A 16,728-nucleotide genomic window follows, 5' to 3' on the forward strand; every position below is an offset into this window, starting at 1 on the left:
TCATTCCTTCCAAAGAACACCCAGGACTGATCTCCTTTAGAATGGACTGGTTGGATCTCCTCACAGTCCAAGGGACTCTCAAGAGTCTTCTCCAACACCACAGTTCAAAAGCATCAATTCTTCGGCACTCAGCTTTCTTCACAGTCCAACTCTCACATCCATACATGACCACTGAAAAAAGCCTTAGCAGTGGACAACTCAATATTTTCAGGGAACACTTTTCAAAAAAGTTTCCGGCCTTGCCATCGAGTCGGAACTGGGGCTTAATGTCGCCAAAGTTTTATCAGGATGATCCGGGCCTCATACTCTTGAACTCGGACAAGCTCTAGGGGAAAAAGACTACTAGGAGCGCCCTCGTCCTGGCGAGAACTCACCCCACCCACGGAAACCACCTGCGCATCCTTGTCCTGCAAAGTGCGCTTCTCGCCCTCCAGCACTTCTCTGCGCCCTGCAGCGACACAGTCAGAGCTCGTGGCCATGGGGGGTGCGGAAGTCAATTTTGCGTTGCTTACACACGGAGTCGGGACGAAGCTGGCAGCCTGGGTGAGACGTGGGCCGCTGGAGTGTCCGCCGCTGCGCTAGCCTGAGACTGGAGGACGGTCTCAGGCCCATCGAGGCCTGGATTCAGCTAAATTCCGGGGCGCTGGGTCAGGGGCACGCCCAACCTCCACCGCCCCCTAAACGCGCGGGCTGCTGGCGCTGATTCGGACCCGGCCCAGGCCTGTGGCCCGGTGCGTGCAGGGCATGAATTTGGGGCCAGGGGCTTCGAGGCCTAGACTCTGCTCCATCACTTATAGTTGCCCAAGGCAAGACACACTGGATACAGGGAAACAAAGAGGCCAAGGGCGACTTTTCCGAGAGGGAGGTGGCGGGTCTTTGGAAGTGCACTGAGTAGGCCATTATCCCCTAAGGCCAGAAATCCAGTGTCTTCGGCGACTGGTCCCCTCCCTCGAATCCGCAGCTCGACGTTTTCCTTCCTGCAGGCGGGTCACGGCCTCCCTCCGGAGCCCTCGAGGGCGAGTCCCGGGTCCCCCAGTTTTTCTCAGAGACTCGCGCTGGGTAACGCCCTAAGCGTGAGGACTGAGGTGAGCCTTCTTCACACCTCCCACCTCCAGGTTCCCAAAGCGTGCGCCTCTTTAACAGAAGTCGAAGCAGCTTTCTAGAAAGAAAGGGAACCTTATCCAAAGACACCCCTACCCCCCAAGGAGTGGGTGCGCGCAGAGCCTTGCCATCCGCAGTGCACCGGGCGCCCGGGCGGGGGTGGAGGGTTCCGAACCGGGCGTGGGGGCTCAGAATGATGGTTGGCTCCGCCGACCTCGGTCACATTTCTGGATCAGAAACGCCAGTTTCGCCTGTTCCGGCTCCGCGCGCCCAGGAGAAGCGAGCGTGAGCCGGTGGGCGCTGCCGCCGCAGCCGCGGGCTCATGTTTATTCACTCGGTCATAAACATTCCGTTTGAATACTTACTAATCGGCCGCTCTAACTACTTACTCTAGTCTAGGTTTGCAGGAGAAAAAAAGAGTCCCTGGAAAGAAGGAATATAGCAAGTTGGGATCCAGAAGAGCAAGGAAGCCTTGGTCTGGGGCAGGGCAGTCGGCGCCTGTGTCCCGCCGACACGCGGGAGTGGGGCGCGAGCTGAGGCGGGGATGGGGCGATTAGCTAAGGGCCTCATTTCTGCCCCTGGCTCTCGTTTCACTGCTGGAACTGGGAACGAGCTAGCTCCCCTGGCAGTTCTGAGAGTCTATCGGGGCAGATTTCCCGGGAAGAAAAAGGAGCTTCAGTTTCACAGTCCCTCGCTGGCACCGACCCCTCTTCTAAAGTCCTACCCTAATTGTGATGCAATTTTCTTAAGTAAGTTTCAGGCTGCACAAAACTTGTTTTCCGCGTTGGGTTTGGGCTTCCCTCGTGGTTCAGACGGTAAAGAATCCGCCTGCGATGAGGGAGACCCGGGTTCGATCCCTGGGTTTGGAAGATCCCCTGGAGACAGGAACGGGCTACCCACTCCGGTATTCTTGCCTGGAGAATCCCATGGGCAGAGGAGCCTGACTACAGTTCATAGGGTCACAAAGAGTCGGACACGACTGGGCGACTTTCACTTGCAGGAGTTAATATGATGGGGGGAGAGGCCAGCCGCACTTTTAAAGACTCTTTCTCACGTGGCTCCAGCTGCAAGAGGAGTCCCCGAGTCCAGAGGACTTTCAGGATCCTCCCCCCCCGTTTCCGGAACCCTCGGTGGTGCGGATCCTTCCAGAGCCCGCGCGATCATCGCCTCCCGTAGCGTTCCCTTCCCGACAGGGCAGTCTCTGGTCTTAGTTGGGGTGAACCAGCGGTGGGGGGTGGGGGCGAATGTGCGGAGGAGTTAGGGTTGGAGCACGCTGAGGTCTGCGGTCCTTCACCTCCTCCGCGGTGCAGCTCGTCTCGTGGCACATCAGCCCTGGCAGTACCCTCCCCAGGTGTTGAACCTGAGGGCAAGAAGGAGTGTCAGTAGGAAGGCGGTTCTTTTTCTCGTCCTGATTTTTTTTCCGCCGCCCTTCATCCTCTCTTCCTTCCTGCCTTCTCTCCCGAAACGCACTTTTCCTGTGCTTCCCTGAGTGGTCTTCTGTGTCCTCTCCCGGGCTCTGTGTACGCTGTCAGTCCTCGTCAACCAGCGGGTCCATGCAGGCAGAGGGAGGCCGTCGAGGCCATTTAGATGGTCCAGTTCAAAACATACCATAACCCAAACTTCAGCCAAGTGGGAGAGAGCGTGGGAGACCGGGTGCGCAAACGTTTGCTGGGCAGAATTCGCCTGTGTTTGTGCGCGATTATAACCCCACCAAATTTTCCCCGACTTCTGATGTCCGCGTAGATCTCAAGTCTGTCGGACACTACTCTCAACCTCGGGGGTTAGCATTTGATGACACATAAACCGAGGTCCGCTCCCAACCGTGTGTGCTGGTGTTCTTGTTCCCATGTGCCCGTAATGAACTCCTGAATCCAGTGGCAGTACCTGTGCGGGACTCCACGGAGGACAGGCTGGGCTCCCTGCGGAGTCGCGGTGATGACATTGTAGGAAGCCCTCCCACCGCCTGGGAGCCCTTTTAAACGTATTTCCTCTTCTGCAAACATACTTCTCTCCACTCCTGACCTTATGAAAAGATGGCCCCCGTGGAGCATCCGATCTGAAAAGCCTCACTTGGTCTCTGTTATCCTAGGCTGCTCCTCTCCTTTCGGGATTTCAAGCTTTCTGCGAGTGGCTAATTACCTTGGGGTGATCCCGAAGTAAAACGGTGGGATGAGATGTGTAGGGAGGAGGGTGCTCGAGTGAAATTGACAACCCAGTAATATCGTTCCACGAAGAGAGTCTGAAAACGTCCTCGTAATTTCCCCTAAGAAATCTGGTTTTACTGGTCGATCTTAGTAGGAGAATTCTTTGCCTAGAGGCTTGAAATGAGTAATAGGCCATGAGTCTCCAAGTCCTCATGTATGATAATAAATACATTCAAGGAGAGCAACCGGGTGTTTACAATTAGCACCTCAACTTCTTCTGTTTGTCAAAAAGTCCCTAAATAACCCCTCCCCCAATCAAGCGAGGAGCCCAAAGGAGGTAGAAATCAGGTGGAGAAATCTTCAAAAGGAATTAAAAAGCCAAAGCCGATTTTATTTCCTTCAGTCGAGTGTGAATGATGGGGCTGCCTCAGCAAGGGTGATGGCTCCTACCTGACAAAGCGTGCAGTGAGGGGCTGGGCGGAGGAGGAAGGGGTCACAAAAAGGAAGGCATTAAAGCTATTGCCTTGTGGGTACCACTTCTCTGCTCTGCGCCTGGGTGGTTGGCAAAGGCCCGGTGGCCACCTTGAACCTGGAAACCCAATCCAACAGGTCACTGCCTCCACCAATACCCATCACCCCATCACTGTGAGTTTTATCGCCTCAAAGTGACTCCCAACCGGTTTATCCGAATAGAACGCTTCGAAAGTTTTTCTTTTTTCTTTCTTTCTTTCTTTTTTTTTTTTTTTTCCCCAGGTTTGTCAGTTTCTAGGAACTTGCATGTTTTAAATGAAGCTGAAACCGCGAAAGCTTGGGTTACACTTTAAAATATGCGAGACTTCCCAGCGGCCCCCGTCACTTGGAAAGGCTAACTAGCTTTTTAAAAAGAAGGGGGTGGGGGAGAACACTGCTTTTAAAGCTCGGGACACCTCCGCTTTTATCCCAACAATTCAGAGGCAGTTGTCATCTCTTCTCAAAACCCAGCTTCCCGGCCGCCGTCGGGGAGGTCGGAGCGCTGGTGCTGAGTGCCCTCAGAGCCTCCGCTTGTTGGCAGGGACTTGTCAGCCCGGCCGTCTACACTTTGTCTTGTTCATTTAAGTTAGGGCAGGGTTGAAAGCCGCTGGAAGGTTCGACGGCTGGGTGGCCCAGAAGCCGGGCCGGCCGCCTGGGGAGGCCGTGGGGGGAGGGGCGGGGGGCAACGCCGGGAGCCCGAGGACAGCCGAGATCTCCGCGGGTTCGCGCCCTGCCTCCGCCAGCAATTTAGGCAGGAGGTCCTCTGTCCCGTGGGGTTCAGTTAAAGGCTTAGAGGGGAAAGGGGAACGGAGGCCAAAGGGAGAGATCCGCGAGAAAGAGCTAAGCTTTAAGTGTATTCTAATCCTTTCAGGAAGTGTTAGTCGCTTAGTCGTGTCTGGCTCTGCCATCCCCTGGACTGTATAGCCTGCCAGGCTCCTCTGTTCGTGGAATTCTCCAGGCAAGAAATACTGGAGTGGGTAGCCATTCCCTTCACTAAGGGGATCTTCTAGACCCAGGGATCGAACCCAGGTCTCCGGCATTGCAGGCAGATTCTTTACCGTCTGAGCCACAGGGAAGCCCAATTCTTTAAGGGGCTACGTAAAATGTTCTTCGCTCTTAGGGATGGATTTGGGGACAGAGAAGGAATGGGGGAGGCAGTAGTTGCCCGTCGCTTGTTTGGTCTCCCCATTTTTTCCAGCGGCCCAGATAGGCTGAAGACAAAAGCCTCAAAAAGCTTGTGGCGACCTTTCCTCTTGGACGGCTCCCCTAAAAAAGTGAAGGTGGGGGCGGTGAAACTCGAAAGCGCTCCTTGGTATTCCCTTCCCCCACATCCGCGAGAAGGCTAGGGTTCCTCCATTTAATTTACGTGCCTTCATTCATTCCATAACTATTCATTCGACACCTACCACGTACCAGACGCTGTATTAGACTCTCAAAATGCAGTATAAAAGGAATGCAGGCCCCAAACCCAGAGTCTAAGGATCGGCTCCCTGGAATGTTCTAAAATCAGCATGCATCTTGGAATGGCCACACTCGCTGCTCCACGGATTCCAACGCTGGGCAAATGGACACGAGGAAACATAACTTCTGCATAACTTTGACTTCTCCTTTCCTTTATTCTTTTTTTTTTTTTTTTTTTTTTATGTAGCAAAGGACCATTAATTAGAAGAATAATTACTGCTACCCGACATTATCCCAACCTGTTCAATTTCTATCTGTTGCAGACAATGCTAATAATGGCAATTATTGCTTCTATAAACACCCCGAGGCAGCACTCTCCTCCCCGCAGTGTGTGTGTGTGTGTTTAAAGAATATATATAAAAAGTTCCCCCGCTCATTTGCATAGCTTCATCTTTACCTTTTCCCATTCAGCCCTTGCAAAAAAAGCATATCTATTCAAAGCCCTTGCAAAAAGCATATCTATTCAAAGGGCATTTAGTCCATTTCTTTCTTGGCCGGTAAACCTATTCATCAATTGTTCTGCCTTGTAGATCGCATTCTAATGCTAATCTAGCGTGTTAAATATCTTTTTGTTCCCCTTTCACCGTTTTGTCATTCAGTTTATCCAGTTTTGGTCACCCATTTTATTTATTTATGCGCCTGCTCCTATTCAGGGGCTCATGTATTTTTTATTATGTTGTTTCACTGTCACGCAGTGTCAACTTAGTCTATTCAATGGGGGCTACTTGAAGGCCGGAGGGACAAAGCGTGTACACATTGCGCCGCTATTCATTCCGGCCAGCTGGATCGGCTGAAAAAAAAACCTTGTGAAAAGAAACGCCTCACAATGGACACAGAAGAAGTGCACAATGCTAACAGTTTTCCAAATACCACTGATTGGTTTCTTCACAATGAGGAGAAAGCCGCCGCTTTTTCTTAGCTCCACTTCAACAAACAACACTCTCACAAAACCTCCCAACCCTGCGTTTTGTTCCCGGACAAAACCTCCTCGACTGTCTAAACGCTCCCACTGAAGGACAAAAAAAAGGATAAAAAAAAAAAGCCCTCTTTTCACTATCCCCCCCCCCTTTTTTTTCTTGCAAGAGAGAAAAAAAGAATTGGGGGGGGGTGGAGGGATTGTCAGTGAATTAATAATATCAGTCTTTTAAAAGAAGAGCGCTGACCTTTGAGATGCACTGGGCTGAGGGAGAAAGAACGGGGAGAGATTAATAAAGTTTGGTTGGCGCGCTCTCTCTGCCTCCGCGGGGCTGCGGGCGCAAGAAAGACAAGGACTCTTGCGGCGGGCGAGATGCGGGAACTTCACTCGCCGGGAGGGTGCGGCCGAGCGGCGCTCTGATTGGCTGGCGCGCGCGGGTCCCTATCTGCTGGGGGAAGACGGTCAAATCTTCTCTCCATCTTCTGAGCCCCTCGCCTAAGGCTACGCAGAGCCCGGCGGTGAGAGAAGATCCACGCTGTTTTGTTCTACTTTCTTGCGGGGGCGGGGGAGGGGGGGACGGGTAGGGGAGAAAGGGAGGAGGAAATTGTCAAATGAAGTGACAACAGCGGCCAGCCCCATGGCTCCCTGGAAGGCGTCCCTCCCCTCCGCACTGCAGCATCCCCCCACACTTCACCCCCCAGCTAAGTCCTTACGGTTCCACAGAACAATTCCACCTGTTTGCTCAAAGCCTGAGGGCAACACCCCTGGCCCCTTGGGTGTGAGGCTTGTTTAAAGCCCTTAGGCAGCCGTGACTACCTAAGGAATGGCGTCGCTTTTTTAAACCTTAAACGAAAGTGTTAAAAGAGCAAAAAGAAGGAAGGAAAGCAGGAGAGGAGAGAAGAGAGGAAAGAGACACAGATGGTTAGAGAGAGCGCGAGAGATCTGGAGCAGGCAGCAGCTCTTTGCCTAGTCCCAGGGCTCTATGTATGGGTCACTTTCTAACTCACACACGCACACCCGGCCTTTTCTGCACGCCCTCTTGCCCTTTAGTCGCACCCCCTTTCTTCTGCACAGTCTAATTCAGAGAGAGACTTTCTCTAGGCGCAACTAGTTAGCAAGAACACTGGAGTCAGAGGGGTGATAAACCAGTCACCCCCGTGGACCTATGGACTACTCAAACAGCCGCACAATCTGTTGGCGGTGTGACCCTGTGGGCTCACCCCCAGCATCCTTCCCCCCCACCCCACAACGCATCTCTCTAGTCCTATTCTCATTCATCAACACTCTGGAGCGCTGCTCCCAGAAAACGCAGATCATTAGAGAAAGGGGAGGAGGCGGGAGCGGGCGGGGAACTCTTCGGGCCGGTGGGGCCGAGCTGGAAGGCTCAGGGAGGTAACTAAGATTTAGGGCTGGGGTGATTTCCAGCGAGCCGCAGGAAGTTCCGTGTTGAGAAGTGATGGGCTGCTACAAAAGGGAAAGACGGAGCCTTGAAAGGATTTAATTAACCGTGTCAGGGATAATTACCCCTGGACAGTCCAAATTAGTTTTGCATAATCGCTCAGAACCATATGAATTAACTTATAATATTGCAAAGAGCTCGGGGAATAACAGGAGAAGGATCGTTTTAATTAGTGAATCAGGGTCAAACCAGCAGAGCCTATTTCTCACATTTCCAAACTTTTCATGGTTCTTAAAATATTATTCCGTAGGGGGAAAACAATGACTTTAAAGAGTTGGGTAGCTTATAAAAACGTGGAGCTCCAGAGACTGTCTCTGTTGGGGAAACTAGTTTAGGACTAGTTGAGTCTTGTATCTTTAGAATTTCTATCTTGGTGGGGCGAAAATAAAGATCTCCCTCTAGGTATTTTTTTTTTTTTTCCTCCTGATAGTCTTCCTGGCATCTTCTAATTTCTTTTCTGAAATTAAAACCTGGTATGATTTCAAACCTTTCTCCAGTGTAAACTTGTGCAGCCTTGGAAATTCAACCCTTTCCATTAGAATTTGTTGTTTCTATTTTAATGCCATTAGCATGACAGAATAAAGCCTTAAAGAGGTCAAAAGTTGTACAAAGTCTTAATTCAGCGATCATCCTTACAAATAAAATCTTAAGGTGTAAATAAGGAATATACCAAAGATACAAGAACAAATTACACTGATTTAAGCAGTGGGGCTCTCCTGCTAACAAGATAAAGTGGTCAGGCAACTTTCTCCTCTTAAAATGTTACTGGAAACTAGTGAAATGCTTTAAACGGTCTGGATGTTTTCAATGGGCTCTGTTCTACTGGTTCATGAATGCCTTTTTTTCCCCCCAAGATAATACAACTACTTGGTTTTTTTTATCTTCTTTCCTATTCACGATTAAAAATGTGATAAATCAGGTTTTTGGCTCTGAATAACAATGGCTTGATTTAGATTTCCTAGTAAATCTATTCAAAAGTGAAACAAAGACTGCCTTTGGAGGATACCTTACACTTCACCTGGACCAGGCACGTAAGGGCAATTCAGATAAAAATCTTGTTAGGAACTCAACAAGAAATAGAGGATTTTCTCTTTTCCCTGGTTCAGGCTTTATTTAAACTCTTTGTTCAAAAAAAATGAACAGAGTGATAGTCGGGTTCTAATTTACAGATATAGTTTAGATGTCTAATATTAAATTAGAAGATCACACAAGAAAAACCATTTACACATAAAGGTTAAAACCAATACTTAAACTTTTAAAAACTTTATATTACATAAAGCCAAAATGAAACTAAATACATGTTAGCCAACTTCATTCACAAACAGTAGTCAAAATATATACACTTAAAAAGAAAAAAGCTACAAATGAGGTTCTTTTCTCTAAAATGTGTTTTATCATCATTTGCAAATGAATTGCAGGTGATCTAAAAAATAAGCTAATTAGGGAGGGAACTCCAAAACACATTTAAGCGGTTTGAGTTGGTGGAGAAATGCTAGCTGAAAGAAGAGACATCTGTCAAAACAATTCTGGTTTTTGTTTTGTTTTGCTAAATAATAAATATATAATTACCACTCAGACAAAAAAGTCTGATTTAATCTTAGATAAAATTGCGGGTCTGAAATAGTCCCGCAATTTTTAAAGTTAACTTTGACATTTGTTCAAAATGTTTGAGAGTCGCAAACTGACTCAAATTTAGGGCAACGCAAATAACACATTTTCAGACTCAATGCTTTCACGGACATATACACATTTACAATCATCTGAAGGTGAAACTCAGCCATAATGAAAAAATAGGAACAATGCCTTTTTCTGTGTAAACTGTGTCAAAAATTCTAGCAAGTGGACTCAGGGAGACTTGTAGTAGATTTTTTTTTTTAAGGGAGAAAATCCAATTGACAACTTTTCATTTCACACACATTTCTTGTTTGCGGTCCTTGCTCTTGAGAAAGAGCTCTTGGTCTGATTTGCATATGGCAGGATAAACAAAAGAAACCATGATCGTCTCACACACAAAAGGCCAGATTCGAGCCGGTCACTGGTCAAGAATGGATCCGGTCTAGGGGTTCTGCTTGAGAGAACAGATATTTGCAAAGTTCAAATAGTACAAATAGGGAGCAAGGCTGCTCGGAGCCATCCCGTTCCGAGAAACTAATGACACAGATCAGCTTTTCCCTTGTGCCAACCATTTCAGACCTAACGTTTGAACAGAGTGCATGCAACACAGACCGGGAGAAAAGAATAATAAAAGAAAAACAATGGGCAACAAAAGCAAAACCGACAGTAAACTTCCCACAGAGAAAGCTGGAAAGCCCAACAAGTCAAAAAAAGTTACTCCTCCACCTCTGTGGGCCAAAACGCAACAGGTTCCGAAGTGCAAAGCAAACAGCCACCGCTGCCGGATACAACTGCCCTCTTGAAAGTTGTCTGCGGGGTGCAGGTCTGAAAGGGTCCTGTCGAATTCACACGCACACTCGCCCGCGCACTCGCGCGCTCGGCCACTCGCGCCCTGACTGGCAACTATATACCTTATGTACACACACACCGGGGGGCCTCCGTCGCGGGAGGGCGCGTGGGGAGGCCGCAGAGCTCGTACCTATACATATGTACACGTGGGCACATCGGTCCCGGCGAGGCCGCCCCTCGGGGGTCATAGCGCGGCGGCGTAGGCCGCGGGGTAGGGGTCTAGCTGGGGCTTGCCCATGCCAGGCAGCAGGATGTAGGCGAGCGGCGGCTGCAGCCCGGGGCTGGGCCACGCGCTGCAGTTGCACGGGATCATGTATCCCGGGTTGCCCGGGCTGGGGTGCGAGTGCGTGTGCCCCCCGGCGGCCGCGGCCGCCGCTGCAGCCGCCGCCGCCGCGCCGTGGAAGGCGCCGGCGCCCGCGGTCGGGTAGCCCAGCGACGACGCGTATGGGAGGCCGGACGAGGACGACGAGATCTCTGCCATCTTGGAGCCCAGGTCAAGCAGCGAGTAGGGGCTGCCGGCGGCGGCAGCGGCCGCGGCGGCGGCGGCGGCGGCAGCCGACTGCGGGAAGAAGACGCGCGCCGCAGCGGCAGCGGCGGCGGCGGCCGCCTTCTCGGGGTTGGCGAGCAGCGACTCGGGCACCAGGCCGCCGCTGCCCGCGCCCGCGTGCAGCCCGGCGCCCGCCTTGAGCGCCGGGTGCTCGGCGTCGGCCACGCCGCCCAGGCCGTAGGGCACAGGGAAGGCGAACTTGTCCTTCTTGAGCAGTGTCTTGGGCTTGCGCCGCGGCCGGTACTTGTAGTCGGGGTGCTCCTTCATGTGCATGGCGCGCAGGCGCTTCGCCTCGTCGATGAACGGCCGCTTCTCCGACTCGGTGAGCAGCTTCCACTCGGCGCCCAGGCGCTTGCTGATCTCCGAGTTGTGCATCTTGGGGTTCTCCTGAGCCATCTTGCGCCGCTGAGCCCGCGACCACACCATGAAGGCGTTCATGGGCCGCTTGACGTGGTCCACCGGCTTGGACATGCTGTCGCCCTGCCGCGGCTGCAGCCCGCCGCCGCCGCCGCCCGGGCCGTCGCTCTCGGCCCGGAGGAAATCAATGTTGGCTGTTGGCGGGGACCCCTTCGGCCCGCTGTGCCCCACTTTTCACCCCGGCGTCGCTCCCGCCGGGAGGAGGGGGCCGGGGGACCAGCCCCGGGCCGCGTCGCGCCTCCTGGATGTCCTGCTGTCTCCGGCCGGCCAGGCGCTCGCGGGTGGGGGTGGGAAACAAAATCCTCCCCGGGCCACGAGAACTTCTCTGCGGTGTCCCCACCCCCACTGTGGCAGTTTGCCCTTTGCTTTCTTTGTGTCCTTCCTGTCCGGTGGTGTCCGCTCGCGAACTCCCCGCAGGTGGCCGCCACCCAGCAGCGCGGTCCCCCTCCTCGGTCTTTCCCCTGTTAAATGCACAGCAGCCCCGAAAGTTGCGTCGCGGAGGCGCCACCAAGTTGAGCGGAGGAGTCAGCCGCCGCGTGCTGCCAAGTGCCAAAGGGGGCTCTCGGCGGCTGGAGTGTTTGGGTTCTCCTCGGTGACTTTCTCATTTGACAGTGGCAGATGGGGGTGGGGGAGGAGGGGGGCGGCCGGGAGGAGGAAGAGGAGGGGGGTCCGGGCCCACCGAGGGAACGCAGAGCGCCGCAATGGATATAAATACAAATACCGCAGCACCGGCCGGTCTTCCTCGCTCGCAGCAGGCGGGGTGCTGATGGGAACCCCCCTGGTGGGCTGGGGTTTAGGGCGGGGTGGGGGAGCTTTCCGCACCCCAGCACCTGCCTCTTGGGTCTTCCTCTCCGGCTGCGGGTCGGGGCAGGAGGTTGGCTGAGGATTCAGAAAGCCTGGGATCGATCGCCGGGCCTCAAAGGAAATCCTCCCGGCTCGCCGGGGCGGCGCGTCTCGCTGTCCATCGGGCCATGCCGGCTCGGCTCTCTCCAAGCCCCTCCTGGCGCGTCGGCCGACTCGGGCACCCGGAGCGCGCCGAGCGCGGAGCCCGGGCCAGCCTCCGCGCGGCGCGGCGGGCCAGGCACGGGCCGCTTCCCACTCCTCGGTCCTCTGGGCCTCCGCCCGGGACTTGCAACTAACTTCGCCCAAGTTTCCTGCGCCGGCGCCGCCGCGCCCCTGTCGGCGCGCTAGCTTCGGAGCGTGCGCCCGCGTGTGCTCCGCGGCCAGAGCCCCTCTGGGCCGGCTTCCTCGGCCGAAGCCGAGCGGGCGGAGGTGCAAGAGCCAGGAGGGGTGGGAGGGTGGCGGATGAGTGGGTAGGATTTAAAGAAGGCGCGCCATCACCTCAGTTCGCAGGTCCGCGCTGGGGCTGCTCCCAATTGCCCCTCTCCTGCAGCACCGTGGGCCCCTTTCCAGCCCAGGCCGCCAGCCCGCCGCTCCCCAGGCGACAGGAGCCCTGTGCACGGGCTCAGGTGAGTGTCGCTACCTGCGTGTACACGTGCCCGAAGCCGGCGCTGGGTGTGCATAGCCGGCCGCCGCTGAGTGTTGTATATCTGGGGGCACGCGGAGGAGGTGGAGCCCAGCACTTGGGGAGGGAGGAGGGACCAGCCGAGCCTCCTCCCGCTCCCACACCCTCAGGACCGCGAATTAAACAGGATCCCCGCCGCCTCTCCCCCTCCTCGCCACCCCCCTACTCCCACCCCCGTACTCCTCCTCCCACCCGCTTTTCACTTGAGAACAGGTTTAGGCGAGCGGAGACTACGAAGCGCGCCGCCGAGTTTGCGCACTGTTTGGCTTCCGCCACCCCTGGGGTCGTCCCGGCAGCCCCGGCCGGGCAGGGCAGCGGTGGTCGCGGTTCTGGGATCCTCTGCCCTGGAGGAAGGAGGCGCGCACGTGGAGGAGAGCCTCACGCGCTTCGGAGGAAGAGGGGACGCAGCCCAGAAAATGCTGGAGACTTCCTAGCAAGAAGGTGCTTCCTTGGAGGTCCAGATGTTACTTGCCGCAGATGCTTCGCGAATTTTCTTGCACTGGTGATGCAAGCCAGTCGGAGGTAGTGGAGTGAAAGATAACAGGAGGGGCTGAGCGTGCGCCTGGCAACCCTTTCGAAAAGGAACTAGCCCAGGCTGAGAACTGGCGTCCTTGGCCGACTCATCAGATCTTTTAAAATTCTGGGGGTTTGTTTTTGCTCTAGTCGCTAGTCATCCATATGCTGATCGGTTTATGGTACAGTTAGCCTCACAGTATCTCACGCACAGATAGGATGAAGGTGTTCAAAATCACTAAGAAGTGTAAAACGTTTCTCTGAAAGACAAAAGTGAAACGTACTAGTCACTCTGTACTGGAATATTTTTATGCTGTTAAGCACAATTTCCTTTAGTAGGAGCAGCTTTTTCCTTTGTATTTGACAATGCAAAGATCAAACAGCATATTTTGTTTGCAGATTTTCCTCACTTCTTGGTATGCTTGCAGCACATCTTCTAACACGATCATTCTGAAATTTCATTCACAAGTTGGCCTGCCCTTCCGGGGAACTTGCTTGCCTCTTTGGCAGTGTGGATTTGTCCTAGCCATGTGGTGTGTACAAGTAGGAAGTTCTACAGTCAGTTAACTCTTTTAAGTTTTCCCTGCAATTCATGTCCAGTTCGAACACAAACACATATGCAAGTATAAAGAACTGATTGAACTTAAATAAAAACATTTTTAGGCCATCAGTTTTATTTAAAAGTTAGGCTTGTTTTATTGTTCATTTACATAAAAGAATAGTGATTGTTGCTTTTCCCCCCTAGTTGCTGTGATGACATACAGAAATGCAAATCAGCAGTGAAATGTATGGGAGTGACATTCTTTCTTAAGATACCACACAAATGTTTACTTTGCACCAGCCCTTGTATTGCTGCAACAATTGGACTGATTTCTTTAGAACCATATTCCTTTACAGGCTCTATAAAGACACTCTGTTCACAGACTGGGTGGAGCAACTGTTAAAACCCTAGCAGGAGTAATTACATAGACTAGAGTATTAAATATACTGTTTTGTGATGATAAACTATGAAACTATCATCCCGGAGCTTTTAACCTACTAACTTATATAATAGGTTTGACACAAAATATACACTGTCATACAAAGGACATATATATGTATAGGGGCGCAAGATGTGAAAATTGTTACTAAGATTATTGTGAATAAAGTTTAATCTTGAAAATTATTTTGATATATACAAAAGGATAAGGACTGAAACATTTTTATATTGGTGAGTTAAATTATTGTATATTTTCAAATTTAAGTTTAGAAATAAATGGCAATAAATTATTACCATGAAATGTTTGCATATATGATTGAAATATATGCCTGTATGTGAAATATCTTATAAAAATAAAATGTATAAGCTTCCTAGTATGATATGGTTTTATGAATTGTGTGGTATTGCCTGTTTAGTGATAGTAAATGAACCAAATTTGAAAGTTCTTAAGTTCATGAATGTTGAACTGTGGGGGAAAAAAAAAAAAAAAAGATGTTCCCATACCTAAAAAGAAAATGGTTGTTTGTGTGCTTGTTTGCTATTCACCTAATACAATTTCACACTAGGAGAGGTTTGGCTTTCAGTTTTGGTTTTTAGGGGATCAGTATTCTTGGCCTAGAGCCTTTTCATCCAGGGAGAGGCCCCCAGGATGAACCCTCATGGGGGACAGCAGCAAATCACGGCTGCTATTCATGGGCCTTCATGCCTCTTGACTGAGTCTGGTTAAGCTTTTCCCCATAAGTTTTCTTGCCATTCACTTTCATATGTACTGAAATGACGATTTAGTTTTAATGTCCACAGAGCTTATGTTTGAACTCGTGGAACCTTATATATTTGTTCTTCTACATTTCTCTGCCTGCGTATATGCTCGGTGGCACCTGACTTTTTGCGACTGCATGGACTGTAGCCCGCCAGGCTCCTCTGTCCATGGGATTCCCCAGGCAAGAATACTGGAGTGGGTTGCCATTTCCTTCTCCAGGGGAATTTCTCAACCCAGGGATCGAACCCAGGTCTCCTGCATTGGCAGGCAGATTCTTTACCACTGTTCTTGTACATTGTGATGTAAAAGTGAAAAAATACCAAGATATAGGAAAGAGAGTAGTCTGTGTGAGTGAACAGTGAAGGAAAAATACATTGAAAGAGAATTAGAAGTTCTGTGGGCTTTATATTGCCAAGTGGATGGCAAGCACCCACAGGACCATGTACCTCCATCCGTGGAGCCTATACAGGCTCTTTATTTGCCTTGTGGCCAAGGAATACCCGTGACCACAAATATATCTAATCTGCAGCTGAGAGGCAGACACTATCTCAGACAAAGTTTGGGGAAAAGTCTGTGCAAAGTCACTTTCTTTTTTTCCCCTTAGGTCCTCCCTGTGAATGGTCTTTTTTCAATTCTAAAACTTTCACTAGGAGGCAGCAATGAGATTGTTGGGGTTGTTTTTTTTTTTTTTTTTTCCAATACCTTGGCAATGCCAAAGTAACTGGCTTTCTTCTTTCTCTTTCTCGTCTATAAAAGGGAGGGAGGATATTTGGATCCAACCAAAGACAGGGGCTCAGAGTGAACTGAATCATTTTTCTCCCTTCATCGATTCCATCTCTGTGCTCTCACTGGATTATCACCCAGATGGCTCATCGTTACATTTTTCTAGAACCATGGAGGTGAAACCACAGCAAAGAAAGCAAACTGGCAGGGTACGGAGAGGTGCCCGGGTGGAAGTGACAGGGTGGGAGAGGTGATGCCTTCAAATGCAGAGGCCAAGTCATGACACCTGGAGCACTGGGAGCAGACAACTGGAGTTAAGTGGGGCTGGTGCACTGGGACGACCCAGAGGGATGGTATGGGGAGGGAGGAGGGAGGGGAGTTCGGGATGGGGAACACATATATACCTGTGGCGGATTCATTTTGATATATGGCAAAACCAATACAACATTATAAAGTTAAAAAAAAAAGAACTTCGGGCTTCTGGTCTTAAGTAAGTGCAAGGAAAGAATTCATAAGCTTTCAACCTGCATAGAAAAGTAATACAGCCTGTTTGTCCTGTTAAGGAGGAAATGAGCAAACTGACAAAAGCCAGTCTCAGGCTTTTGTTACAGTTCTCTAATCCTACTCCTTTAGTTCCCTAGTTGTTCTCCTATCATCCCCACCCCGACCTGCCCCCATAAGGGGGGAAAAAATACCCAAACACATGGTCCATATAAAACCCGAGGAATTAAGTCAGGTAGTCATGGTTAAGAGTGAATGGCTACAAGCGTGACCTTTGACTGGTTACTGCTAAATTTTCATTCTTTTGAGATTTCTGTCCCTTTATTCTTACTGCTCTTGCCATACTGGGACTATACAAATCGATTATGAGAATGCCTTTCTTCATTCCTCCTTAGCAGTACTCAACTCAGGCTGGCATTTTCTAAAAAAAGTTTACCTAGATGACAGAGCAAGAAAAACAAAATTTAAAAACCCATTGTCCCCCACTTCCCCCAAATAAAACACCTAAGGGAAAAAAGCCAATACAAGTAATCCAAGACAGACAACTTCACAAAGTACAATTTCAGATCCTGAGAATACTGTGAAAGCAATTGACTTTTCTCTAGGAAAAGTGGGAGAGAGCTAACATTGAACAAAACCAGGAATGAATGAGGAGGGTTGAACAGTCAGCATATCATATAATGAAGAATCCTTCTAACCTATAGTTTTC

At 50.9% G+C, this 16,728-nt stretch overlaps 1 protein-coding gene across 1 annotated transcript; it reads right to left on the bottom strand.

Annotated features, from left to right (window-relative positions):
- Window positions 1–7,545: 7,545 nt before the first annotated feature.
- Window positions 7,546–12,662, bottom strand: SOX21 (SRY-box transcription factor 21). The gene has a single exon (XM_070800383.1). It carries the CDS (start codon window positions 11,070–11,072, stop codon window positions 10,239–10,241), a length of 834 nt encoding a protein of 277 aa, XP_070656484.1. The 5' UTR covers window positions 11,073–12,662; the 3' UTR covers window positions 7,546–10,238.
- Window positions 12,663–16,728: the final 4,066 nt, after the last annotated feature.

The sequence above is a fragment of the Bos indicus genome, chromosome 12, assembly GCF_029378745.1.
Source record: "Bos indicus isolate NIAB-ARS_2022 breed Sahiwal x Tharparkar chromosome 12, NIAB-ARS_B.indTharparkar_mat_pri_1.0, whole genome shotgun sequence".
Lineage (NCBI taxonomy): Eukaryota > Metazoa > Chordata > Mammalia > Artiodactyla > Bovidae > Bos > Bos indicus.